A 27,913-nucleotide genomic window follows, 5' to 3' on the forward strand; every position below is an offset into this window, starting at 1 on the left:
GACCCAGACGACTCACCAACCTCAAAGGACTACATTACTACAGAGGTCAGGCCAGTGGCCATGTTTTTTTCCTGGGGTCCTTGGTTTCTTGAGGACATGGATGGTGGTGGAGGCTTTGAAGCAGACTGGCACATGGCATGTGTCCAGTCAGGTTCTAGAAGTGCCTGTGAACACTGGAGATCAGCGCAGAGTTTCAAGGTGGATGGGGAGACGCAGTCCAGCTCTGCGCTGCAGGGTTTATGTCTTTCAGAGAGGAAAACAGTCTGTTGACTTTCACTCACAGGGCTCACTTCAGAGCTGGCGTGGAGCCGGCCAGCTCTGATGGGGGTCAAATTGAGAAGAGGAGTCATAGGGGATGGTGTAAGATCAGTATTCAAGGACCCAGACGGCTCAACGACTTGTTTTTTGTTTTGGGAGATTTTTCGCGGCTCGCTTTTAATCACAGTAGGCTGACAGTGAGGGGGGAGGAAGAGGGGGAGAGACATGCAGCAAAGGACCGCGGGCCGGAGCCGAACCCGGGTCGACCGGGTCGAGGACTAAGGCCTCCGTATATGGGTCACGCTACCAGCTGTGCCACCAGCGTGCCTTCACCAACCTTCTTAATACGGTAAATAAAAACTCTGAAAGATCTATAGAGCTGGGTCTCTTGTCCTCTGCACTAGAGTAACCAGTAAAACCATGACACTATGGTTATTCCAAATGTTGATTTTGTTTAGTTTTTTATGTAAGTAACATTACTATCAGCACAATAATCTGCCATAAGTATATTCCCTTTACTTAAGCCAGGTGAGATAATGTGTAAAATGAAACCACAATGTTCTGGTCTAAGTTAATTTGGTATGTTTGAGCTGTTAGTTGCAGTCCTATAGAGAATTTAAAGAAATATGTGATGGTGACATATTATAGAGACCTAACCTTAGTGAAGCACAGTATTACCTTCAAAAAGCTTTAAGTTTGCATTATTGGATCAATCCTAATTAAACATTTCAAATAATGTCAACTGACACCAAGAAATAATAGTTATTCAAACACCAATGTGTGCCTAACAATTAGAACGTAGTTTAATTAAGGACATTTTTATTTAAAAAAGACAATATGTTTACCTCTTTTTGATTTTTAAAATTGTGTCTTTTTTTGTGTGAGAAACAGTGTTAATAGTTAATAAAATCAACACACACACCACCAGTGATGCTTCAAAGCTTTAATGCAGTGTGGTTCCATGTTAGACACAGAGTGGATGAGCAGTAAGGGCTGATTGGAGAGGAGACAAGCTGAGAAAGCAGGTTTTAGGTTGAGGCAGGACCTCCGCTGGCTAGAAAAGGCTTCAGATTTTTTTTTATAGCTTCTTAGAATTTTAGGCCTAAACTAATTCTTCAGCGGATGTTTATGTAGGCTTTGATGAATCCCATATAACTGGAAACTCGAGTGTAGATGCTAGGACCATCTGGTTTGTTACAACCATCAGGAGTCCCAAAGCTCATGATTCCCACCTGCACAAAGTCATTTCCTCTACGACACATGAGCGGGTCACCATAGTCCCCCTGTAGAAGAGCATATTGGACAAAATGAGTGATTTATATTCCCTATCTTTCTGAGCATACTTAGACAGTGAAGTGCTAAAGTTCTATGGGATTAATTATTTAGAATCATTGTGCCTCTGAACTTATGCTGACAGTGTGTAAACCAGCTTTCACAGTCGCACATCAGTTCAATTTAAGGTCACCATAAATCTCAGATAATTCTGTTTAGATCTTGGGAACAAGTCAGACTACACAGAAGAATTCAATATCTAAAATATAATACTAAAACCAATATGAATAGAAAGGTGACTGCATTTGAATGACTGAGTATGAACAGGTGTCTGGAATAAAAACTTATTTAAACTCAGCTACCATAAAGCTCACTCCACCTCCCTGCGTTTGTTGCCTTTCTTCTGATGAATAAAACATGCATGTCAGCTTAATTGCTCTGACTGTGTGCATGTTTTTCTGTTTGTGGTGTTGCATAACACAGTGTCACATAGTTAAGAAAGCATAGGAATAATTTGTTCTAATTTAACGTGAATTGAATCTCTTGCTTTGATACATAAATGACTCTACAATGGATGGAAACAGAATATAATTTTCCACATCTCATATCTCAGCTCATCTCAATGGTAAAACTTACATCACAGGCACTCTTTTGTCCTTTAGCATCCCCTGCACACATCACGTTTCTCTGTTCCATTGTATTGGGAAATAGGCTATTACACTTTTCCTGAGGCAGGATGGAAATCTTTGCCTGCTGAAGAACTCGGGCTGTTGTCGGTTCGCCTGGATGGTCACACAAAGAAAAATCATGGGGCTTGATGTTAAGGAGGAGTCTTTACTCTAATAACATTTAATACTGAGATATGCTGTATTTCATTTGTGAATAGGATAAAAATATATATTCTAACAGCAGATTATTTTTCTACATTAGTTATGTGCAGATTTTACAGTATAAACAAGTGGAAATTAAAGCTACTTTTGCTATCACCGCCCCAACCGGCAATCCAACACTCAGAGGATGCGTCGAAGGTGTCATCATCTGTGGGCAACTTCACTTTTGCACCTTCCTTGAAGAAGTTTAAAGTCTTGTTCAACTTTATCAGTGCAATGTCATTGACGAAACCCTTTCCCTCAGGTTTGAAATCTCCTGAACGTTGAATGCGGTCTACGTTCATGTAACGCTTTGACGGCATATCCAGATCATGCGTGCCGATCCACACCCCTGTTCGATCCCATCTAGACCACAATTCACTGCAAGACACACAAAAACAAACAATATAATTTTCCTTTCATACCCTGTACACCCATCTCTCTAACAGTTTACCCTGGCATACTGTGAACAAAGGTTCATCTGAAGGGAGTCCATTTCATCCTATTTTCTAGCGTACAGTATATTTGCCTTGATAAACTCAGGCAACCACAACAACCTTGCTGTCTGTCTAAGCTGCTTGGACAGCATACGGACACAATGGCAAATCTATACCTTTTGAGTTACATAAATCAAATTACATAAGACACCAAAGTAGATGATTATATGCTTGTGTAAAAACTGCTACCTCAAAAAGTTACAAAGTGGTAATTTATCACTTAATTTTTATGGCAATCCAAACAACTACAAGTAAGGTCTCCCCATGATATGTAATGTAGAAATAATACAAACTGAACATCTATCTGTTGTATATATGTAATACGGTACCTTTAAATATTGTACATTTAAACTTTTACATTTCAAATATCCTTTGTTAAATTTTAAATTGTTCTATGATAATTAATATGATAATAGACAGTACCAGTTCTCTACCTTTTCTAATTAACAACGTTAGAGACTGTAATGTATTGTGTCAAAGCCCCTAATTAACATATAAAGAAAGACAAGGATTTAGACTCTCTATACTAGCAGATGCATGATTCTCAAACATCATCAGAAAATGTACAGTAAATAGACCAAAACTTACTCATCCCAGCAGCGCCCAGCAGTCAGCACCCACATCTCATTGAGAATTGTGCCACTGCAGTGCCACTTTCTCTTCCCACTGTCTGTCACGATGTCAAGGTAGACTAACCATGGCCACTTTCCCTCTGGGGCCTCCTCCCCACCAATGATGGAGCTCCCTACTGCAGCTCCCATTGAACCTAAAATGAGAAAATAGAAAAAGAAGGAAACAACAGTTTTATGATCTCGAGGTGTTGGTCGTGGAATAGTTCTTCAAGTTTCTGGATTGGGCCTTCTTTTAATCGTTTTGCTTTATTTTGCTTATATTTGCCTTGTGGATTCAGTTAGGGGATTCTTTTGTTTCTCTCTGTATCATTTTGGTGTTACTGCCTGTTAGATTTCTGGATTTCTGCCTGTGTTTCCTCCCTCTCTGCTCTGCCTAGTATTCTCCCTCAGCTCTCTACTGTCTGTGCTCTCAGCTGTCAACCTTAATCACTGGATTACTTACATCTGCTTTCCATGCTTTCTCTCCTCCAAGTATTTAAGCTACCTGGATTCCTCTTTCACTTGCTGGTTTCTCCTGTGTGCTACCACCTGTTCGTTCCTCTGCTCTCCTCCGTGGATCTATGTCTCCTGCCACCCTCTTTATCTATTCCAGTTTGTTTGTTCCTGTACTTTGTCAGTTTGTAGGTTTCTTTTATCTACTATTGTCACGCATTTGGGTCCTCCTTTACTTAAACCATGACAAACAGAGTTTAGATTCATGCTTGTTGTCAGGTTGAAGCATCAGGTTGAAGAATTCAACATTTTGGTGTAAACTTGTGGATCCCAGATCAGTTAGGCAATAGTAAAGCAATGTACAAAAAACAAGAAGCAAGGACAGTCAGGCATTAATATCTTAATATTGAGAAACCTAGTCTTGGTAATGACAGATTAATTGTAATATCTGTTTCTGAGGTTATCATTCACGAAGAAGTATTTTAGAAATTAAATGAAAAGTTCTAGACAGATTATTCAACATCAAACAATCTCGTTTCTCACCTGCAGAGCTTTGGAGCAGAACCAGCGCAGCGATCAGTTCACCCACAGCCATGGCTGAGATAGAGTTCTGTGGAGTAGTGGCTCTGCAGACTGCCAGAACTCTTGGAGCTTTATACACACAGCCGGAGATGACAAACTCTTATCAGCTCCATCACCCAGCCCCTATAGCATGAGGAGAGGAGAAAAGTTTCTTTTCTTAAAAGACAGGTTTTAAAGATCCTGCCATATTGTTTAGATATAAATTTCAAGGTCTTCAGAAAAGTATGATCATTTGTTGACATTAATTTGAATCCAGTGTTGGACCAACTTTGTTTATTAATGTTTACTACATTTTCTTTACAGCACAACACAAAACTATTCAAACCTCTTGACTTTTTTCCAATTTTTGTAGGCTCAACCTTCAGTGGACTGGATTAGGATGTGTTCCACAGGATTTCATTAAAGGGTGTAATGATAAATATGAGTGAATAAATAAAGCATGTCTTTTTTCAGATTTTTATTTGTTGAATATCTCAAAGACCGCCTTTACTTTCCTTTCATAATCACGCTCAGCTTTGTGTTGGCCTTTCGTGTAATGTCCCATTAAAATACATTAAAGGTATTTTACACGTTCTATTTCTCATTGGCATCGAGAAATAGAACGTGTTGAGCATGTTTTGGTAGAATGTAGAAAATATACAAGTGAAAGAGAGGAAATGGCGATAAGATTTCAAATAATTATGATTAATATTAAAGAGGCCTGAGTCACATTCTGACGGAAGAGAATTAGGGCTATTCAAAAAAAAAAAGAAGTGTATATTAAATTCTGACTTCATTCTCAGAATTCTGAGAATAAAGTAAGAATTGAATAGACTTTTTTTTTTTAATGGCCCTAATCCTCTTCCGTACATTCCGTACATCCTCTTCCGTAAAGGCAATTGTAAAGTATTTAATGGATGTACTAGCAGAGATAATTGAATTGTTTCTTATGTTACTTAGAATAAAGATTTTATATTTAGAGGAGCATGATGGTGGTAAAAAAAAAAAAAAAAAACACGATTATAAATGCAATGTACAGAAGAGGAAGAAGGAACGGTTGCTGTTGGTGGTGTTTCTACAGGAACAAATTAAATGGAACACAGCACGTGACGTTCTGTTTACTCCAAACAAAAACAGCTACAGTGAGTTTGCTGTAGCTTATATAAAACTGCCCATGTTGGTGATCGTTGCCTCTCGGACATCGCGGTAGCTCAACTCGCGGAGAACCATGGAGCGAGCAGCCAGCGTTAATGTAGATCCTCCCCAGCAGCAGCAGCAGCAGCAGCAGCAGCAGGAGGCCGGTAGGATCGGTGGCTCAGCCGCCTGTCTGTCAGCCCTCAGCCAGTCTCTCCACCTTCGGGATAAATCTGCTTCTCTCGGATCTCTAACACTCCGTTTTCTCTCTTATGTCCAGATCGCTGCGGTAAATGGCGCAACTGGATCGGCTTCTGGTGAGCCTACACTTTGGGTTTCTATCACCCTGAAGACAAGAGCTCCCGCTTCAATAAACGAACTAGTTGTTTATAAATGATAATGTTGGTTTTACTGATGATTGAAATATTTTTAAAAAAAACGGAAGTAAAAGAGATGCGGCTGAGCGCGAGACTAAAACTCAACCAATGAAGCTCGGTCACCGACCTGTCTGGTGATTCTATTTCCATCATTTCCTCTTTATTAAAGAAGAATAAAAACTAAATACATTAGCGTTTTTTTATTATTTAGTATTCATGTACAGTGTCTAGCAAAAGCAGCTTGGTGCATGAAGTTTTCCCCCATCTTTCACATTAAAACCACAAACAACAGTGTATTTTAAGGGTATTTTATAGACCAACACAAACTAGTGAAAAAGTGATGAAAAGTTCTCAAGAAAAATAACATTTTTGATTAAGCTTACACAGGCTCAGAATGCCCACAAATTACACATAACACACAGACACAACAAAACATAATCTTTCCAAACCTTTTTTTCTGAACTCAGTTGGAAGACAGATCACCCGCTACTACCATCTAATGTAGAACAGATTACTGGATCAATGTGTGCTTCTGTGCTTTTTTGTCTCTCTTGTTGTGTCTCTGCTCTGTCTTCTGTAACCCCAGTCGGTCGAGGCAGATGACCGTTCATACTGAGCCCGGTTCTGCCGGAGGTTTTCCTTCCCGTTAATGGAGAGTTTTTCTTCCCACTGTCGCTTCATGCTTGCTCAGTATGAGGGATTGCAGCAAAGCCATGTACAATGCAGACAACTCTCCCTGTGGCTCTACGGTTCCCCAGGAGTGAATGCTGCTTGTCGGGACTTTGATGCAATCAACTGGTTCCCTTATATAGGACATTTTTGACCAATCTGTATAATCTGACCCAATCTGTATAATATGATTGAACTTGACTTTGTAAAGTGCCTTGAGATGACATGTTGCATGAATTGGCGTTAAATAAGTAAAATTTAATGGAATTCAGTTGATTGCACAAACAGCACTTCCTGCAAAGCTTAAATTAATTCCACAGTAAAATACTTTGCAATTAATTGACATCTTCAAATTACAGAATTATGCAGCTTGCAGGGATGTCCAAGCAGACATTCCCTGAGACACTGAAGTGTGCAAATAGACATTTGCCTGTGAGACACTGCTGATGATTCTCATTCAGTCAAGATAATGTTGAACCAGTGGTGTAATTATAACATGTAACAGACTATGATCACAGCTTTGGGGAAAAAAGCTGTTCTTAAGTCTATTAGTTTTTGATTTAATGTTCCTGAATTGTTTGTCTGGTAGAAGTGGAACAAACGGTGCATTGCCCAGGTGGGTGGGACTAGTGGCAATACGTCTGGCCCTTTTTTGGGCATCCCACAATTCCCTGATTTTGCATTTTGTAGAAGCCTCTTTCACCACAGTTGCAGCTACGATCCCATAGCATGATAATGCCACCACCATGTTTACTCTTGGAATAATGTGTTCAGGGTCACATGCAGCATTCTTTTCCCTTCACACAAAGCTTTCATTTTGACTATCATCCTTTCACCACATATTTACTGCACAGCATACTTACACAAAACCTGGGCAACCTGCTATGCTTTATTTTTGTACTTTATAGTCTATGGATCTGTTGAAAGTCAGGAAAACTGTTATTTTTGTCTATACCTCCTCAGCCTCCTTGGATTATGCAACAACTTTGGTTATGTGGTCATGCTCAGCGCGGCCCATGACATCCTCACGAAGCAAGATTCAAAGAACTCTACTGCATCTGTAAGGAAGCACATGTTGTGCATTGTTATTAAACACACTGATTAAACATAGTTTTTAATATTAAAAATTGTGTTTCATAAGATCATCCTTGAATTTTGCCTTCTAGGCCTCAGATAAGTTGGCTGTGGACAGTAGCAACAGCAGTGGCTATGACTGCAGTCCTGTCACCACAGGGGTAAGACCAGTTTCACCACACAACATTTCTCTGGCAGTCTCTGCAGAGACCAGTAACACCCTAGGCTGGGCAATCCTTTCACTCTAGAAGACTACTCAGGGTATCCTGTGGTATTGGGCGACTGTGGCATGATGGGTTGAGTAGTCGTCTTGCAATCAGAACGTTGAAGGTTTGATTTCAGCTTCCTCTTGTCCCCAAGTTGCCCGCCGAGCTTCGTATAGGTTTGCGCATTAGTGAGTGCAATTGGATGGATGTGGCTCTAGAGTACAGCGCTTTGAGTGGTCAGTATGACTGGAAAAGCGCTATATAAGTTCAGTCCATTACATTAAACCCCATAAATACAGTTAGGAGCCGTAGGCTTTAAGAGCACCACTGTAGCAGGCAGAAAAAAACAGGTCCCATCAGGGATCACTGTCACAATGTTTAAGCTCTCTACTTTGCCTAAAGATGTTTAACACACATGCACACAACTGTTGGGAATTTAATTGGGTGAAAAGGATTTCCATTTTCTTTTATTGCATCATTTATTTATTGCAGCCTCTTAGGTTTTCCTTCTGTGGAAGCCTCCTAGTGGTTCTTTGCATCGGGGAATTACTCTCCATTTGGGACTTAACCAGCTTAATTGAATTGCTTTATTTGTCCCCCAGGGGGGAAATTGCATTTCAGTACAGCCCATCAAGACAGACAAACATGGGTAAACGGGTGACTGAGGTTAGCTGCCACCAGGCACTGCCGTTTCGCATAGTGGAGAAAAAACAGATATTAGGATATTTATGGGGGGAAATGCATTACTTGCACTGTCTCTCAACAAGGACGATATGAAAATGCAAGAAAAACCCTCATCACAAAAAAAGCAACACACAACATCATAAAGTATAACATGTGTGGGAGGGTGGTGGATTCTTGGACAGGGGGCCGTCCCAGTACAGTCCCCCTAAGTGAGCAGCGCATCTGTGCGCATTCTAGGGTTCTTGTCCCGGGGGATAAAAGCAATTGGGCTCAATGGAGGCGGTGAGTTAGAGGGGGTTGTTATGTATCGCCACATTCATGTGTGTGTGTGTCTGTGTAAGCCCATGACTGCCCACCAATGTTTGTTTACATAATGAACATCTGAAATCGCAGTGCATATGCCCAATGTTACAGCCGTGGGACACAAATACTACGATCTAAGCTTGTCCGATCAAAATACTGGAATCACTCACGTTATGGTTAGTTTAACAAGTAACCATGGAGCTTTTGGATCAAACAGTCTGTCTGTTCTCATCTGAGCAGAGCTCCTTCTTCCACGTGTTTTCTCTCTACATGACATGTGGTGAGCTACAAAAGGGACCTCTTATGTTTTTCTTTCAACAATGTATTTTTTTGCCACTCATCTCTAAAGTCAGATTTGTAGAGTGAATGCCTCATAGTTGTCTTCTCAATCTCACCTGAGCTGCGGATTTGTGCAGCTCCTGCAGAGTTACCATGATGGCTTGAACAGAGCATTGGGAGATGTTCAAAGCTTGGCTGTTAGTTGGACTAGGTTTGATGCGTGGGTGAAAACCTAAAAGGGGCTGAATAGAAATTTACGGCAGACTTTTTAGATTTTTATTTGTAAAAATAAAATTAGATTGATGTATCCATTTCCTTTCACTTTACTGTGGTACAGGACTCTGTTGGTCTGTCACGGAAAATCTAAATGAAATACACTGACTGATGTGGCTGTATTGTGACAATGTGAATAAAGGGGTGTGCATACTTTCGGAAGGCCCTGTATTTCTTGTGTTTATTAATAATGATAATGCCGTGTTTTGCTTGGAAGTACAGCTACCAATGATTTGCATGAATCTGTTGGAGGAAAATGGTTGGCATCTGTGTTTGCAGGCTGTGCTGTTAGCTGACATTCTTCCAACCCTCATCATCAAGCTGTTTGCTCCCTTTGTGATCCACAAAGTACCCTATGGGTGAGCTCCTCACTTTCACTTTTAATTACACCAGTATTTTGGATAAAGCTTGAAATATTTAAGAGGCAAAAACTGATGGAAAGATATCTGAAGATATTTATTTTGTGATCCCAGCTGGGTAACATTTTAAACTGGATAGCGGATGTTTTTGTGCAGAAAGCTACCTTATTTTTTTTATTGAAAATGACTGCTTTCTCAAAGTATGGATTTCTTTTTTCCAAAACTCTAACAAAATGCTTTTAATTATTTCTAGTTTTCGAGTCCTGTTTTGTGTCGCCATGGCAGCAATGAGTTTCCTGCTGGTGTCCTTATCCTCTGCTGTGTGGATAAGTATTGTCGGTACGTATTGGTGCTCTAACTCTTCTTGGTATATGTGGTGAAACTGATAGTGGTCAAGAATTTAGATTAGACTAAATACATTTTTTTTTTCAATTTAGTTTTCTCTCTTATGTTATCTCTCTTATCCAGCTACCATTTCCCTATCTTCTGTGTATGGATATAAATATGATATTATCATAGTTTTATGTTGAAATGAGGACGTGGCAGCTCTTCGTGAGGAGACTGACATTTATCATCACACTGCACTGATAGGCAGTTATTATTGCACATTTCTGCGAATATTTCTTATCCTAGTTTAAGAGAAGGAGGCGTTGTGATCTGTGTAATCTGAAGCAGTAATCTGAAGCAGTAATCTGAAGCAGTAATCTGAAGCAGCCTTCACATGCCACCGTGTTGGTGTTACGGCTACAGAATACATGAAAACACATCACAGTTCAACGTCCCAGTATAGGGCCAAAGGAATGCTACCTTAGTGTGCTGCCAGTGTCAGTGTTCACACAGGTAGAGGAGCCCATCTTAGTCTCTGGGAGGCCCACAGGGTTGATCTTGACCCGTAACAAGTACTGGGGCAAAGAGTGGAGCAACAACAATATCTACCATACAGCGCAACGGCTTCCATACTGTGTGCACTATACATTTTTATTAAGATTTGAATTTTTTTTCAATTTTCAATTTGAATGAATTTATTTTTGACACACAACTCCGCCAACAAAAAAAAAGTGATCGACACAATTACAAGAAAATCACAATCAATGCATACATATTAATCGGTATGAGCACCAACGCCACCTTACATATCTGTATATGAACTTGACCATAAATAGAAACCACTAATAAAAACCAAAAAAACGAATACCATTTTATGAAAAACTGCTTTTCAGACTTGTGAGTAAAATCAACCAAACACTCCGTAGATATAGTAGTCTGACACTTATAGAACGACATACCATGGTCATCTTCTTGATCTGTTTTACCATCCATAAGTTTTTCTTTAATCAAGATCACACCAGTCCTTCCAAAAACAAACCTTGTGCCACACATGCATGCCAGTGGTAAGATCACATAATGCATAAGGCGGCTGATCTTGTTTTGTTGTTATTTGGTAAGGCTGCACCATAACGTCTGAGCCGTATGTGAGAATACCAAGGATTTCAGGATGACTGGCAGCAATAAAATGCTTGGAATGGCTTTGTGAACGGGACCTGGACAATGGCCAGCTTTCATTACCAAAGTCAGTATCAGCGATTATATTGAGCCAAGGTGCTATTAAAACTATACCGTTTGGCTAAGGTGTTCAATTCAACAAAGGCCGTTTCTCAATTCTCAAGAATGTGTGTACGGACTAGTGGTCTCGTCAACTCCGTTCTTTGACTTTAACATGCTTGTACAAAAGAACTGGAATTTAAGTTCTTTATCTTTTTTTTAACATACAAAACTATTTATACACTACACCATATTTTATTGAAACGTTTTCAAGCAATAATATTTTTAATATCTAAAAAAGCTGCGGCCGCGGTGCATTCTGGGAGAGCGGTCAGTCTGAAGAACGCACTAGTGTGTTCTGATGCATGCTCGATAAAGAGGGCAGGGCGAGAACAACATCCAGGTGATTTGGTCTGTTCTCGGTCTGGTGTTCTTAGCAGTTGGAATAGTGCTGGGGCTGAGGCTGATCACGTGTCATAAGAACACTCAAGTACAGCCAAAGTTTGCTACAAGACTGCTGAATCACCAGCTACTGCCGCTGAAAATCTGACAGACTGATTTTTAATGAGCCCAGTCCTACCAGTTAGTCCTACCATGCATGCTCCAGCAGGTCAGCCTATAGCATAATAAGCCTATAGAGAAGAAGAAGAAAAACCCTACTGTTCACAGTCAGAGCAGTACTTTGAGTTATTACAGTAGTGAGTGTGGGCACAAGCAGTGCTACGGTGCAGTTGCTTAGACTGATTTAAGTGGAAGTGTTTGCTCATTGTACGCGTGACTAATATCCACTGAGACCAAATGAGGAAAAGATGAACAGGAATATAAAGAGATTTATAGCAGTTAACATTCTAAAGATAGTCGTTATTGTAAATGTCTGCTGTGTTTAGTTCAGGTTCCCCATCCACAGCAGCATCCATCACGGCGTAGAGGTCATCAGAGTGTTCAGCCGCTGTGTTGAGCTGTCAGTCATGATTTTTGGGGTGGAGGTTCAAAATAATTTTTCAGGTTCAAATATTTTTTCTTTTGAATGTTTATTTTTCAGGTTATTTTTTTTCTCTTGAACAAACTTTATGGCCCCAGTTTAGCTCCATTGACCTCCAAACATTTAATGAAGGAGTGGACAATAAGAAGACAGAGATGAATAGATGTCATCTTGGTTATTACAAAGATAAAAACACACTTATTGATTCCGAAATTAAACATTAACAAGTTTTATTCTGTTTATTATTTTCTTAGAACATAAATTGATATTTATATTTCTATAACATGACATTTGATCTGTTTTCATAATAAAATAATTGCATGCTGAATTGAATAGGCTCTTCTCTGACCTGGGAGGGAAGACTCGAGAATTGACTTGGAAGAAATGACTTATGAATATCTCTTGGTTGAACCGCCTGCAGCTCCAATGCAACCCGAATGCTTCAGAATTAGATTGAAAAAGTCGTTTTTTCCACCATGATGCTTGCTAACCCTAGCTGATCGGCTGGATTCCTGAGCCTGTTGTAACTCCATCGATTCAAATACACACAATGACATTTTTTCTGTTAAAGACATTATACATAGTCAAGTTCCTCATTTACAGTGTAAATTTGTTGGAAAGAAGCATAAGACTAGCGGACTGGAGAATATATTTGGCCATAGCTGTTCCACGTTATTCAGTCAGAGGGTATTGTTGGCATCCTTGAAAATCTTGACTTTCTCCAGGCCCTAAAGATGAACGGATGTTGTCATCACAAGACCCTCTGAGTTCTGACAGGTCCGTGTCTGAAACCTCTCGCTGCTTGACTGTAGGGCACCCCTGAATGTCAGCTCAGTCGCAGGCTTGTAATGAGTAAAAAGAGTAGCGTCTGTGGCATTTACTCTATTTCTGTTAATTATGTCTTGTATTTTATGGAAGTATTTATTGCAACTGTTGACCTGTAGTCAACATCTTGGATATTTTGTGGTTTATTTAAACTTAAAATATAGATTTAATATAAAGAGAACTACTTCCTGCACACAAAGTATCTTCTAAATGAAGGCGGAGGGAACTGACTGAAGTAGAAAAGCCATGCTTCTATATAAAGATATGTTTCTTTTCATAGATATTATAAAGTTCCTGTATTGATCCGTCCTCATTATGTGTGGTTGTAGGAGTGATCTTTGCCAGTATAAGCTCTGGCCTGGGAGAACTGTCTTTCCTGTCTCTCAGTGTCTTCTTCGACAGGTAAAAACATTGTTTCTTTCTTTGTTTCTTTTTATTTTCAAGGTATAGTTTAAACTTTATCAAACACTTAACCGAGAGTGTGGTTGCACTACAGGCTGCAGGAAACCATGTGATAACATTTGTGAATGTGATGATAATGATCTGACTCGCCATAAGGGAAAAAACAAGTAACTAAATATAACTAATGTATTTTTAGAATGATAAGTCCACCTAGCTCCTGAGATGATGAAACTCATCATTTCCATCTGAGCAGCATGTTTTTATTGAAAAGTTGCATCTTGCAACATGGAGCTTGCTTTTGCAAAGAAAGATCTTAGTTTTAGTTTCACTGTAACTTTACCAGAACATCTTACAGAGCTCCTAGAACAGCTTGCCCTGCTTTAAACAGCAAGCGGCACCAAATACATTACTGGCAGAGAGAGCCTGAGTGTATGGCAATCATTTCATTAATTTGGGATTATTTTTGGAAGAGGAATTTTTGATTATTTATTTTTTTGCTTTATTTATATTGCGTGTAGCGATATTACAATAACTCTAAATATGTGATGTCTTGTGCCGCCCTAGCACAGAGCTGCATAAAGCCTGGTTTACAATGTTGTGTCATACATGGGTTTTCTTACATTTAACAGATGTTTTTATCTAAAGCATCTTGCAAGTTCAGAACAAAGTTCTGAACAGTAATATTGCAACAACATTTACATAAAATATTTGGCATAAAAGCCTGTAAATGTCCTTTTTCTTCCATCAGTGATATACAGTGATAAAAATAAGATATTTTTTTGATGTGATTAAACACTAGATTGGACACGTCAGTTTAGATCATTTATAAGGAAACAGAGTGACGCTGCTGGCTTTTATGAAATAATGACAGGGAAATCCATAAAAGGTCGGCAGTTAGCCACAATGGTTGTAGAGGACACAGGAGCATGTGGAAGAAGAAGGTGCTCTGATTAGATGTGACCTCCAGGCAAATCGCTATGTCTAAATGGACCTGCAGCAGGAATTACACCAAGGTGTAACAGGGGTGGACTGACAACATATCAACCAATGGGGGTATAAAACAAATGCAAAAGAAATATTGAAAACCATGTATTAGTTTCCTAACACTTTACAGTTACAAGTTCCTTTGTGTTGCTTTAGCACAAGTTCCAAGAAAAAAAAACTAAGTTTTTGGTTGTAAGACGGAAAAGTGTAAGGGGTGTGAATACTTTTGGAATCGGGTAGATTGGTAACACAGCTCTATCTGGTCCTTCAGGAAGGTGTTGGAAGGCTGGGGCTCTGGGACTGGGGGTGCTGGTGTTGCTGGTGCCTTCCTCTATTCAGGCCTCATCCAGGCAGGTCTCTCACCCCGGATCACACTACTCATCATGCTGGTTGTCCCGCTAGCAATGCTGGTTAGGTAAGTGTAGAAATGCTATGATTAAAACATAAGCCTCTTTAAAGAAGTGTTCAAAACGTGTTCCTAGTCTCTCCCTTTTTAAACCGAGGTGATGAGTCATTGAGGCATTAGTTGTGTACTTCAGATGATGTCCGTGAGACACTTAATGTTGATGTTTGAAACAACTTTTAGTTTTTCTCATCATCATAAAAAAAAAAAAAAAAAAAAAAAAAACATCTGAATATTTGATCAGGACATCACTCTGGACATGTCATGGAGAACAGGTTCAGTAATGAGTCTGCCGATCTCAATAATGATTACGTTAACTTGAAAAATGCAACACTTGGGATATATTGGCCATTAATTGTTGCATTCTAAACAGTCATTCGGGATGTGAATATTACACACACTCATGTTGTGATGATATACAGCACGACATATCGTGCAGCCCTCCTTCAAAATGAATGAATGAAATTCAGTTATTGTATAAGACAGTACGCATCCTTTTTTATTTAAGGACTTTGATTGAATTTCAGGTAAAATATGTGATTTATGTCAAAGGTTATTTCAAGAAGACTTGAAAATGATGTCAGACATACCTTAAAGACTTGTCTATACACTATCTTTTATGAAACTAACCCCAGTACTTCATTCCTTAGTTTGTCACTCCTATGTGTAAAATAGTACTTGGAAATAAAGCCCATTCTGATTGTGGAAGAGGAATAATTGTGCTTAATGATTTACAGTTGCCATCTTTTAGCTGCTTTTTTAATCCTGCGGATATTCCCAGCAGCTATTCTTCCACTCCAATTGTCCCTGAAGCCAGTAGCACCAGATTCACCAGCTGCAGTTGCAAAAATATTCACAACCCAGTACCCACATACACATCCACAAAGTTTTGTAGATGTGGTTTTAATTGGATGTTGTAATCCAATAATAGAACGGTAGTACATGTTGATAAAGGAAAGGAAAATTATTCTTACATTCCAACATTTTTCATGACTAAATATTAACCTCCCTATAATCTTGTAACACTAAATAAAATTCAGGCATTAAGATGTGAGAAAGCTTAATGCAGGCTTAGGTTTTAAAACAATCTGCCAAGCTTTGAACATCTCCCAGAGCTCTGTTCACTCCATCAACTGAACATGTAAAGGATGTTCAGTTCACCAAACCTGACAGGCCCAGGCCAGGAGGGCATTAATCAGAGAAGAAGCCAAGAGGTCTGTGGTAACTCTGGAGGAGCTGCAGAGATCCATAGCTCGGATGGGAGAATCTGTTGACGGGACAACTATTGGTCACACACTCTAGAAATATTTCTTTGTGGATTAATGTCCTAATCAGTCCCGTTTGCAGTTTGTCACAAGTAGTGTAGAGTACAGTGCAAAAGGTGTGCTTGTCAAATGAGACTAAACTTCGACTTTTTGGCCTACGTGCAAAATTCTGTCTATGTTGGAAGTAAAATAAAAAAAATCACTCTGAACACATCAAAGTCAAGATGAAATAAGGTGAGGCAGAATCATGCTGCGGGGACAGGGACGATGCTCCAATTTGGTGGGAAGCTGGATGGAGTTAAAATGGGAGAACCTTCTGCAGATTCACCTTGAAGGAGGGTAGCCACCCTATACATGAAGCCAGAGCAACAGTAGAATGGCTTAGATCAAGCATTTTTATTTGAGTGGTTTTCTCCATCATACCCAACTGAGCTTGAGCTGAACAATGGGAAGAAACGTCCATCTCTAGCAAAGCTGGTAGAGCCATACCCTGAAAGACTTGCCGCTGTAGAATGAATGCACTAATATGAATTCACACAGCACGTGTAAATGTGCTAAATGAAAAATAAAATGCATAAACTCTGAAGTCTGTGTTTGTAACATGACCAACTGAAAAACTCAATGTGCATGATTTTAGTTTTGCAAGGGTGGTATGTGTTGATTAAGCAAGTAAGCACTTTTGATTTGTTGGGCTAAATTGTGGGAAAGTAGGCTGAAAGATGCTGCACCCTTAGGATTCATTTCAAGTGTAACATGCATAACTAAGAAGAATAAAAATCAAATATAATCTTTGTATTCTTGTGTGTGTCCGGACTCCATCACCAGCTATTTTGGCCTGCTGTCTCCGGTACCTTCTTTACCCCAGTGGAGGAGGTCGGAGGCAGAAAATGCAGCTGTGGATTCCGAGGAACGGGAGTGGCTGATGGATGAGTCGGAGGACGAGGAAGAGGAAGAGGAAGAGGAGACCACAGCTCCTGGTAAATGTCACAAACTCACAGCAACCTGCAGAACACCCACAGCTGAACTTCCAGACATGCTTGAGTCTGTTGTTGATCAGTCAGTTCATCTTATATCAGAGTTTTGCATCCCTCTCAGTTAAGAAATATTATCATTTAGAGGACTGACTCATTTCCCATTGGTGTTATCTGATATGGTTGAAATGAGTCGATCTATTTATGGAGGAGAAAACCGTTGAGTTTTGGTTTGATTAGAAAGTGATAACAGCAACTAATCTGTAAACGATCGCTTCTGTTTCATGTGGCGTGCATCTTATGGAGTGCAGTTGGTGTCAACTGATCTAGCTTTCATTTTTCAGGATAAGTGATAAGAATCCTGATGTGTGTTTGATTTGCTGTTACAACTTCTGTTTATATTTGAATTTCAGTTTGAGTCCTCTGCACAAAGTGACCAAATTAGCAATAAATGTGACAGGATGACAGAGCTTCTATCTAGGGCAAGCGTCTGTAAGCTTTACAATCCAAAGAGACATTTTCGCCCCGAGTCCAGCTAAATAAAACTCTTTAAGAGCCGCTAATATTCCAAGACAACATATTTTTGACAAATATCTTCTATAAGAAATTTGTCGTCATTTTTAAAGAACCTCTGTTTTATTTCCATTTTTAGGTTGTAAAATACAGAAAATCATATTTTATTTTTTTGCAAAATCAGATTGGATACACTTTCCACTGTGGGATGTTTATCCGTGGAAAATGACGTTTAATTTTTTTAAAAAAAACATGCCGTTTCCAACAAAACAACAATAAAAAAAAGTAATCTAAAAAATACATCACTGGTACTTTTAGGTTCATTCGGGTGTGCAAATTCAATGCAATTGTTCCATGAAAAAAAGTAAAACTTTTGTTATTACATCTAATATATCTAACATTATATGTTTAGTCATATTTTTTTGCCAAAGTGGTCAAGAACCATTGTGGAAGGTCCAGAGCCACTCGTTGCAGATCCCTGATCTAGGGTTACTAAAGCTGGGCTTACGCTGTACGATTTTTTAAAATTTTTTTCCCTTTTTGGTCCGATTCTTCAGTCGTGCGATCCTGCTGTTAAAGCAGAGCTACGAGCCGATTTCCCCCCACCTTGTCTACTGCGCATGTGCAAACAAGGGGATTCTTCTTCTTCTTCTTCTTCTTCTTCTTCTTCTTCTTCTTCTTCTTCTTCTGAGCTGAAAACATTGGAGTGGAGAGAAGCATAGTGGCTGTAGGTGTGACATGGAGTTAAACTACGGAGGAGCAACTCGTAGAATTGCTAAGACAGCGCGTTTCGTTCTAGTTAGCCTCACTGAGCATTGAAACTTCTGTCTATTTCTTCTTCTACTGTTTACATTTGCCTTCCGGATAGACGAGTCTGACAAGCGCCATCTCTCTATGGGGATGAGTCCGACATTTGTTTTTCGGACGTACAGTGTGAGCAGTCAGATCGCATCAGAGCGTCAGGCCATTCAGTGTAAGAACAGAAATCATGAGCTGTGAACTTGGCTCCAGCAAATTATCCTGTCATGATTTTAGAAAAAGCATTCATCAAAATCAACAAGATGTGTCTGAAAGTCCATCTTAACAAGTTCTTCTTGGGATTAAGGCGGCAGGTCGTTGCCTGGAACACATAGAAAAAGAAGAAAATAGATGACTGTCATACAAGTGTCTTTAGGAGGATTTTCCAGCTGATTAAACCCTCCACTCATGGACAAACTCACCATATATTCCCGCCTTATACCGATCGTCAGACACGGTGGTGGAGGCATGATGGTTTGGCCTTGATTTCCAGCAGCAAAACCAGGATGCCTTGAAGTCCATCTGACCAGCTTCCCTGTCCCTCCTGAGGGAAAACGCTCCTCCTCAGTAAACACGGCCATGTTTTGTCGTCTGAGCAGAGCACCCTCTTCCACATTTCCCTTGTGTCTCCCACATGGCTCGTAGCGAACTCCAAACAGGACTTCTTGTGGTTTTCTGTCTAAATAGCTTTCTTTTTGCCACTCTTCCATGAATGCCAGACTTGTGGAAAGCATGGATGACAGTTGTCCTGTTGACAGATTCATGTACGTGAGCTGTGGATCTGTGGAGCTCCTCTTGGCCCCTTCTCTGATGGATGCTGACCTTACCTGGCCAGTCAGTGTTAGCATCTTGGTTCGTAGTTGTAGCATCTGCTCTCTCTTGCAGACAAAGCTGGCAGTTGTTAAACGGCTCCCCCGGGTGGTCAAGTTGGAAGTACTGCATAACTAGAAGGGAGCTCTCAGGTTCCAAGCTAATGGAGGCACAACGGGGGGAGCTGTGGGTAGAAGAGCTGAAGTGATGGAAAAGCATGTTCTGCTCATTAGCTTTTTTAACGATCCCTTCAGCTGCACCATTAGGTGACCGCTGAAGGTTAGCGGAAGCACTACATGATATGGTATGACCATATATATTATAATCATGCACTACTGTGTACAAAATGTGAAAGATGTTTATTTTTTGTGTAATGGTTGTAAAAACTCAGAACTGAAGCTCAGATCAACCTTAAAGAAGAGAAGGAAAAATGAGTGTACCATCTAACGTTTAGCTGACACAGATGTTGATGAATTTCTTTGACACTTTGACCCATCATGGCTGTATCTGAAGTTTACGTTGGTTGTGTTCTGTTACTGGATAACTACACAGACGGTATTGTCTTCCCATTGAATGTAACAGAGGACAGAACCATGGGACCTGTGACCCCCAGGGAGAAGCTCTATGTCGTCAAAGTAAGTGTATTTCTCACATGATCTGAAGAATTTAACTGTCAGCATACAGCATCATTGCATATTCTCCCTATGAGCAGGGCCTGGTACGCTTTGTTGCTCCTCTGGGACTGGTCTACTTTGCTGAGTACTTCATCAACCAAGGCTTGGTAAGCTCTTTAGTGACCTCTGGCCTCACACCCATCTCACTGCACATTTTCTGGAAGATGTTAGAGATCATAAGATGCTACTATGATTGCGCATACATTTTTAACAACAAAATTACTGTAAACATTTTTATTGAGGTCAAGAATAATTCAGACTTTTTTTTAATTGCATTTTTTAGATGGAACTCTTGTTTTTTCACAACTTTTTCCTATCGCATGCAGCGCAGTATCGCTGGTTAGTAAACTGTCTTTTTCATTTTACGCCATCATTTTATTCACTTTGAAGGTTCAGCTGGTTCATTATTTGTCTGTGTGCTCAGGTACCAGACCATATATCAGTTTGGCGTTTTGGTGTCCCGATCCTCACTGTGTTGCATAAAGTTCAGGCGAGTATGGATCTTCTCTTTGCTGCAGGTGAGAATGGTTCAAACAGAAATCTAGAGGTCCAGACACAGTCCCTCACCGCTGCAACATGAACTGTAGGTGTTGGTGGCTGAAGATCTATCCATTACAGCAGTGTTTCAATTCAATTCAATTTTATTTATACAGCGGCAATTCATGAAACATATCATCTCAAGGCACGTCACAAAGTCAAATTCAATCATATTATACAGATTGGTCAAAAATTTCCTATATAAGGGAACCAGTTGATTGCATCAAAGTCCCGACAAGCAGCATTCACTCCTGGGGAACCGTAGAGCCACAAGGAGAGTCGTCTGCATTGTCCATGGCTTTGCAGCAATCCCTCATACTGAGCAAGCATGAAGCGACAGTGGGAAGAAAAACTCCCCATTAACGGGAAGGAAAACCTCCGGCAGAACCGGGCTCAGTATGAACGGTCATCTGCCTCGACCGACTGGTGATAGGCACCAGCACCCCATACAACCCCACAAGGGATAGACGGGTTAGAAAATGGATGGATGGATATCTAAAGAAATAGAAAGGCAGGTTTCAGACCCCTGTACTAGGCTTGGGAGTGTGTGAAGGTATACCAAGGCTTCAGAACGTTCTCATTTCAGAAGTGCTTAATAGTCTGCTTCACCACTCCCACAGTTGAAAGTTGCTTAATGAGATGCTAGAGGAAGCGATGGAGTGCCCAGAGTCAAGCATAGAGCAGCACGTCCCCTCTTCTATCTGTTGGGAAGCACTGCCAGTCAGCTGGCTAAAAGAAAGCTACTGCACAAAAACATTGAACACTGAGCTGTATTAAAATTGGAATGTTGGACTTCTGACTGCAGGCTGGGTACCTGAGCAGATAGCCTGACTAAATAACCAACTAATATCAGATCTATAAAGAGACGAATGGATAAGAAAGATACTATTCTTCATGCAATGCTTTTGCCAGGGGCCAAACTTACAGTAATAACTGTTATACATAGCATGAATATAATTATAATAATCCATTAAGATATTTCATATTATTTCAGCAGAAAGACTAATAATTGCTTTTCTATTTTAAATAAAGCATCTTAGATCAAACTACTCCTCTGAAATATGTTGTAAAGTGTTGTTCAAAGTACAAATGAGTTATCTTAGCTGGTATTTTCAAATGTTGGTAGAACTAAAGATTTGAACTTGCTGCTAAAACACCAACACAGCAGATGAGGCTGACAACCATTTTCAAGGGTGCAGTGAATGCAGCATGCTTGTACAATTATGCTGCATTCACTGCACCCTTGAAGTTGAGGATGGGAAGGAGAGGTTTTCCTCTAATGCTCACTTTTACTCTTTACTCCCATAATGGGGTTCGTTTGCAGCTCAATCATGATAGAGAATCCAGTTTTGACACACTAGTTAAACGAGATCTGAACTGTAGGGTTAAACCTGTAACGCTGTTTAAGAACTTATTTTAAATATGCGTGGCCCAAGTGCTTGCTGTTCTGCTGTTTGACTTTGTGTTTTGCAAAGACTGCATTTAAAAGCTGTTTAGTCCCTCTGCTCCTCTCTACCTGCCACAGGTGGTGAATGCAGTCTTCCTCCTGTTTGCTGTGCGCTTCCAGTTTCTGCCCAGCGCCTGGATTGTCTTTGCTATTATTCTCTATGAGGGTCTGCTTGGTGGAGCGGCCTATGTAAACACCTTCTACTTCATCAGCAAGGAGGTAAAGTCATCTGTCTGTCAGATTTTCTTATTTCAGAGTACAAAGAATACAAGATGGCTGTCGGTGTGAAACACAACGGAAAGACCACTTTTTTTTCTGCTTTGAATCTACTATTTTAGTAACGTGTATTTATATATACAGATGTGGACAAATCTGTTGGCTTTCTTGGTGAAGATGGGTAAACGAAACTTCAAATAAATTTGTTGTTTATTACAGAAGCATAATCTGACAAAAACGGTTTAACAAATCAATGAGAAGATTTAATTAGTCAGGGAAAATGACAGTAAGAATTCATTTTTCATAAGAAAATGACCTCTGGCACAACTGTAGAGGCATAAATATGACGTGAGCCAGAAGCCCATTTCCACATTCATCTTGGCACCCTGCATTGTGATTGGGATGGGAAGGAGGACATACACATTTCCAAAGCTAGCTGTAGCAAATCTTCAGGTCACCATATCTACATGCCAACTGTTTGAGAATGATGCCAGGTAAATGTCTTTTCTGTTGTACCGGCACATGTGTTAACATAGGGGTTGCTAAATTCTATGAAACTAAGATTGAGCTTTTCGTCAACAAACACTCCAGATGGGATTGGCTCCTCCTTAAACAGCTCCTCCTTAAACAGCTCCTCATACTCACTGGTAGGTAGGGAGGAGGAGCTGTGATGCTGTGGGCCTGTTGCTCTACCAAAGTCCACGGTATCTTGAACTCTCTGAGATACTAGAAGAATTTGAATGAAAATCTGGTGAACTCTACTAGTAGCCTCGTGAGACCATCCTGATCTCGCGAGCTTTCAAGGTTTCACTCGCAGATCAGTCTGGATACTCTCTGTTAAAGAAAATTTGGAGCAGTTCACCAAACGAACGTCCAATCAGCGTTGGCTTTGAGGCGGGTTGAGGTGTGACGCAACGAGAAGTGCGACAGTTCAGTCTAAAGAACATGGCGGCTTCAGCCGATGAAACTAGCGTTAGCGTGGCTATCGAGCAAGTTTTATCGGAATTACAGAGTATTTCTTTGCTGAGCTAACGAGCCTTTACCTGCAGCAGCAAGAGTAGCTTGGCTTGTGGTTGTGTTTTCGTCGTCGCTCTGTTACGAGTGACGACGAAGCATGTTGACGAGTACGTCATATGCTTCGTTGATCTGATTGGTTTATTTGGCCCGTCTATCACCAACATAGGCCAATCAGCTAACCAGTATTTTCGCCCCTTCCCAAAATTACTTCAACGGAAGGTTTCCAGATGGATATGCGAAGCAAATCTATCTGGTGTATATCGTGCATTTTTATGAAATGTTTAATTTGAGATCATTCTTTTGCATCAAAAGAAGCATTTATATGAAGGCTGTGCATTTCATACCCATCTTTAGCAGGGTTGGTAAAACATTTGATTGCATCTGTGCATACACACACCTCTGACGTGTTTCCTGATGGATGCTTTTTTTTTTTTCCTGCAGACTGAAAGCAGATACAGAGAGTTCGCCATGGCAACTGCCAGTGTGGGCGACAGTCTGGGAATAGCTGTGGCTGGACTTGTAGCGTTTCCCGTACATAAATACTTCTGCTCGCTGTGACGAAGCTCGCACCCTGACCAGCAGGATGAATAAGCAACACGGTGGAAGATTCCATAAAAAACATTTCCTCTAAAACAATTACTTAATGTAACCCATTCATACAAATCCTCCACTCTGTACACAGAATTCATCTTGGATTCATCAATACCTGAGAAGGAAACATTTGACACCCAAATCAGTAGCAGTGGTTCCCAAACATCTCAGCTCCCGCCCCATAAACTAAGAGTGAAATAGGCTCAGCATCCAGACTGACGGTTGAGTGAAGAAGCATTTCTTCTGCGTCAGTTAAAGAGTAGCAACACAATCAACAGCCAGTATATCAGCTTAGATCTGCCTTTATCCATTTGTAAATACTGATTTTTTTTTTTTATCTCTACTGACATTTATAGCAGAAAGATGCTTTACTTTGATCGTTTTCATTTAGTTCAATGTTTTAAGATGATCTCCAGATCCCACACTTTATGATTCATGGCTCCAGATGGGATACTGACGGCAACTTAGGGAACCACTGCTTTATACTGTCTAACTCATAAGACACATTCCTGGGAAATAAGAGCTTAGCCTTAGCTGTTTCATCAGAATCTGCTTCATGTCATCCGGTGTCAGTCAACCGATCAGAAACATCATCTAAAAATCATCATGAGGCAAAGAGCTGTCCTGAAGAGAACTCAGGGTACTGTAAACTGGAACATTCATTGAAATGGATTTTAATTAATGTGATCATCTTAAATATCTTTATATTTAACTGCTACCGCTGGACTTGGTAGTGGAGGGCCACTGGGCCCTCTGACCACCGCCAGCAGACAAAGCTGGTGAAGTGCCTTGCCCAGAGACACGACGGCTGAGACGGTCGGAGCAGGGGTTTGAACCAGCAACCCACTGGTTACAGGGCAAACTCCTTGCTCCGGAGCCTCTGTCAAACATATATTTGATCTGCTGCAGCTGTACTGACCTGTGGATCAGCAGATAGTTAGAGATGTCAGATATGCACGGGTATACTGATGAGGATCTCTATTCCTGTTGTAAAAGATTCTGTAGTGAAAAACGATGCGCATGAAAAACCTTTTATTGTCCCCATTTTTTAATGTGGGAAATTAAAAAAGGGATTTACACTGAACAGTCAGGAAGTCATGCTGGAAGCTCGTCATTAGATCAGTTTTACAGTGCCTTTAATGGGTTTTAATCAGGGTTTTGTTTAAAGAAATCTGCCTTTATAACCATGCTTAGTTTCTACTAAATTCTTCATGAAGTCTTTTATTGCCGCATTATTCATTGTTATATATTTTCTTTTCTTAAACAAATCGCAGTCTTTTGTCAAAACATTTGGGAACTTTTGTATGTGTGGTGTGACCATCTGTGGTCTGATTGGAAGAATGAACCTACCAAACTATGACATACTGTTGTGCTTGTTGTTCTTTTTTAATTCAGGGTACTAATAAAGCAGAGAATTAAAGGGAGTGGCTAATAAACATTCCGATCATTCATTGTGAATGGCAAGTGTAGAAAGTTTATGTGGGTTAGTTTTAGTTAACTAGAAAGCACCATATTCAGGGGTCTGATTTATGAAGCCTACATACTCATAAGACAGTGACTATATCTTGCTTACGTCACTTTCCACACAAAGGTAGCGATCATCTATAAAGAAAATCTTGGTGTCAGAATGTGCGGTCCCTCACGCACTCTCTGGCTCGTTTTGGAGACGGGGGACACAGGCCACACAGATGGTCAAGTGGTGAATTGCAGCCAGATGGCATCATTGTTCCTCTTAGTCTTTCAATTTCACTCCATATCAGACTTTAATCAGAGATCGACTTTCTCATAAGCATTCCAAAGCACAGTGTTGTTCATGCTTGCGCTGATGAGCCATAGCTGTACATAAGGACCCTTCAAATGCATGACAGTGCATCTCTCCTGGCCTCCTTCCTCCTCAGAATGATGGAGTCACACATGAAGATGTCAGGCGACGTTTAAGACAGCAGTAAGATGAACTTTTAACAAGTTATTTTAATGTAGACCACATCTGTGCTTTTATCTCTGATTTACACATTTGTTTAAGGCTTTTCTGGGACATTCTTCATACTTTGCTCTTTTCTCTGTGGCTACCATTGGTAACCATAAAGTAACAATCAGCTGACTCATTTAAATACACATTAACATTCACGAGGTGCTTTGCCTTGACCATATATGGTTGGATCTGGGCATGTAGAGAGCAGAACCTGGTACCAAACGATCAGGTCTTACCGGCTTTTATAAATCAGGATTTTTTTCGACGTATGCCATTCTGGGTTTTTGGGCGTTGTATCACCTTTAATGTAGATCCTGTGCTTTATAAATGAGACGCTTGACCTTTAATGAGTCCAAATCTCATGTTTTTTTTTTTTTGTTTGTTTAGTGATGAGCATACAAATTGTTTATTACTGACAAGAAAACTGTAAAACAAATGTTCTTTATGCTAATAAACTTTTTTTGCCCTCTGTTTTTTTGAGGAAAATGGCGTCTCCAAAATGAAATGATGTGCACATTCCTACTGACATGGAGCTACCAGATTAAGATGCCATAGCTGACATGTCTAATTTTTGTCATGAGTTTATTTATGTTAGGCTTGTGTTTTTCTTGATTCTGAGTTATGTATGAATAAAGAATGTTTTAATTTTCTTGGGCCTGTTTTTGTGTTTTTTTTTTTTTTTTTGTATTATAAAAAACTATTCTATGATGAAAGACTCCCAAAGGCACTGATAAAACCATCTATACGGAGTTCATTTAATCTGAAAAACTTCTAAAATTGAAATTGAATTGTAAAAGGTGTTTCTTTTATTATATTAGATTGTTCACCGCAGAGACAAAGGTTTATGGGAAGGGCACACTTGAACTTGGAGATTATCACCCAACAATAAACTTGAACACAAATCTGTCCACGGTCACTTGGGTCACTGCTGGATTTTTAAGTCAGGTCCAAGTTCATTATCTGTTTGTTTGTTTTTTATTATTTATTTTCTCCTCCTGCCTGAAATTATTCTTTTGTAAATAAATGAATAAATGTTAATTTGCTGTGCCATTCTCTTCTTTCTTGTCATGGTTGTAACTCTTCTTGAATGGCATTTGCAGCTGCATATCTAGCTGCCAGGAATGTCACTTGGGTATGAATTAATTTAATTGGAATGGTACAAAACTCTGACTGACAACAGGTGCAGAGAGCTGTGCACCAAGGAGAATCTTTAAAGGAATCTTCGGTTGTTCCTTACACCGTCCCCCAGCAAACAAAAACAAAACTGCTAAACTGGGTGAAGTAGAACGTTCGGCGACCTGGAGGGAGGTAAGGTGTGAAGTGCCTCCTTCAGATTTAAAGAGACAGCACCAAAATAAGTTGCTCTCAGACACACCTCAAAATAGTGGGGAAAGAGGGAACGTGGTGGTAAATTAACGAGGATTTCAGACCAAAGCATTGTAGTTCCACTTTATATAAACCACAACTGGGTGATTTTTATGTGAAAACGAAGAACTGAAAATTATTTGTCCCCTTTATGTATCCAATTAAAGACCGATATGAAGTCACATATAAGCCAAAGGCATCAGGATGTTCATACACACTCATTAGTCCCATGACTGATGGTCTTGAAACATAACATTACGAGGCCTACACACAAAAAATGGAATGAGGATGCAAAAAATCAAATGTCAGACACATTTTATGGAAATGTCGTCTGCATTGTCCGTGGCTTTGCTGCAATCCCTCATACTGAGCAAGCATGAAACGACAGTGGAAAGAAAAACTCCCCATTAACGGGAAGGGAAACCTCCAGCAGAACCGGGCTCAGTATGAACGGTCATCTGCCTCGACCGACTGGGGTTACAGAAGACAGAGCAGAGAGACGATAAGAGAGACAAAAAAGCACAGAAGCACACATTGACTAGTTGGCACTGACTACATGCTTCTCATTGATTCACAGTGTGCTGTGTGAAATGTTAAGAACAATACCCTAAACCAGGGGTTCCCAAACTTTTCAGTCTGTGACCCCCACAATAATGGTGCCAGAGACTGGTTACCCCATTTTAGCAGGTGGGATTTTACAAACCTTTTCAAAAAGGTGCA

At 40.1% G+C, this 27,913-nt stretch overlaps 2 protein-coding genes across 3 annotated transcripts; one reads left to right on the forward strand and one right to left on the reverse strand.

The window, feature by feature from the left end:
* Nucleotides 1-1,186: 1,186 nt before the first annotated feature.
* On the reverse strand, nucleotides 1,187-4,614 carry LOC105924907 (tryptase-2). Its single transcript, XM_012860681.3, has 5 exons — nucleotides 4,504-4,614; nucleotides 3,485-3,662; nucleotides 2,506-2,780; nucleotides 2,167-2,312; nucleotides 1,187-1,541 (listed from the first exon to the last, which is right to left on the reverse strand). The coding sequence occupies exons 1-5, from the start codon at nucleotides 4,553-4,555 to the stop codon at nucleotides 1,374-1,376; spliced, it is 819 nt and encodes a 272-aa protein (XP_012716135.2). The 5' UTR covers nucleotides 4,556-4,614; the 3' UTR covers nucleotides 1,187-1,373.
* Nucleotides 4,615-5,587: 973 nt separating this feature from the next.
* On the forward strand, nucleotides 5,588-26,478 carry cln3 (CLN3 lysosomal/endosomal transmembrane protein, battenin). 2 transcript variants are annotated; one of them, XM_036129444.1, is made up of 14 exons: nucleotides 5,588-5,972; nucleotides 7,665-7,761; nucleotides 7,868-7,936; nucleotides 9,800-9,879; nucleotides 10,133-10,218; nucleotides 13,558-13,630; nucleotides 14,886-15,029; nucleotides 17,108-17,259; nucleotides 19,927-20,009; nucleotides 20,087-20,155; nucleotides 20,332-20,387; nucleotides 20,473-20,566; nucleotides 22,111-22,251; nucleotides 23,707-26,478. In XM_036129444.1, the coding sequence occupies exons 2-14, from the start codon at nucleotides 7,702-7,704 to the stop codon at nucleotides 23,821-23,823; spliced, it is 1,224 nt and encodes a 407-aa protein (XP_035985337.1). In that variant the 5' UTR covers nucleotides 5,588-5,972; nucleotides 7,665-7,701; the 3' UTR covers nucleotides 23,824-26,478. The 2 variants fall into 2 exon arrangements, with proteins under 2 accessions (XP_035985337.1, XP_035985338.1); XM_036129445.1 differs by having other exon boundaries at nucleotides 5,590-5,972; nucleotides 19,957-20,009.
* Nucleotides 26,479-27,913: the final 1,435 nt, after the last annotated feature.

Source organism: Fundulus heteroclitus, unplaced genomic scaffold (assembly GCF_011125445.2).
Source record: "Fundulus heteroclitus isolate FHET01 unplaced genomic scaffold, MU-UCD_Fhet_4.1 scaffold_170, whole genome shotgun sequence".
NCBI lineage: Eukaryota > Metazoa > Chordata > Actinopteri > Cyprinodontiformes > Fundulidae > Fundulus > Fundulus heteroclitus.

What these genes read in the sequence shown, in the direction of transcription:
- LOC105924907 (XM_012860681.3), bottom strand. Translation starts at nt 4,555, where the DNA reads ATGGCTGTGGGTGAACTGATCGCTGCGCTGGTTCTGCTCCAAAGCTCT. An exon ending in TCTGCTCCAAAGCTCTGCAG is followed by an intron (nt 3,663 to 4,503) that starts GTGAGAAACGAG and finishes TTCTCATTTTAG; the next exon opens with GTTCAATGGGAGCTGCAGTA. An exon ending in GCTGGGCGCTGCTGGGATGA is followed by an intron (nt 2,781 to 3,484) that starts GTAAGTTTTGGT and finishes TGTGTCTTGCAG; the next exon opens with TGAATTGTGGTCTAGATGGG.
- cln3 (XM_036129444.1), top strand. Translation starts at nt 7,702, where the DNA reads ATGCTCAGCGCGGCCCATGACATCCTCACGAAGCAAGATTCAAAGAAC. An exon ending in AGAGGAGACCACAGCTCCTG is followed by an intron (nt 17,260 to 19,926) that starts GTAAATGTCACA and finishes ATAACTACACAG; the next exon opens with ACGGTATTGTCTTCCCATTG. An exon ending in TCTACTTCATCAGCAAGGAG is followed by an intron (nt 22,252 to 23,706) that starts GTAAAGTCATCT and finishes TTTTTCCTGCAG; the next exon opens with ACTGAAAGCAGATACAGAGA.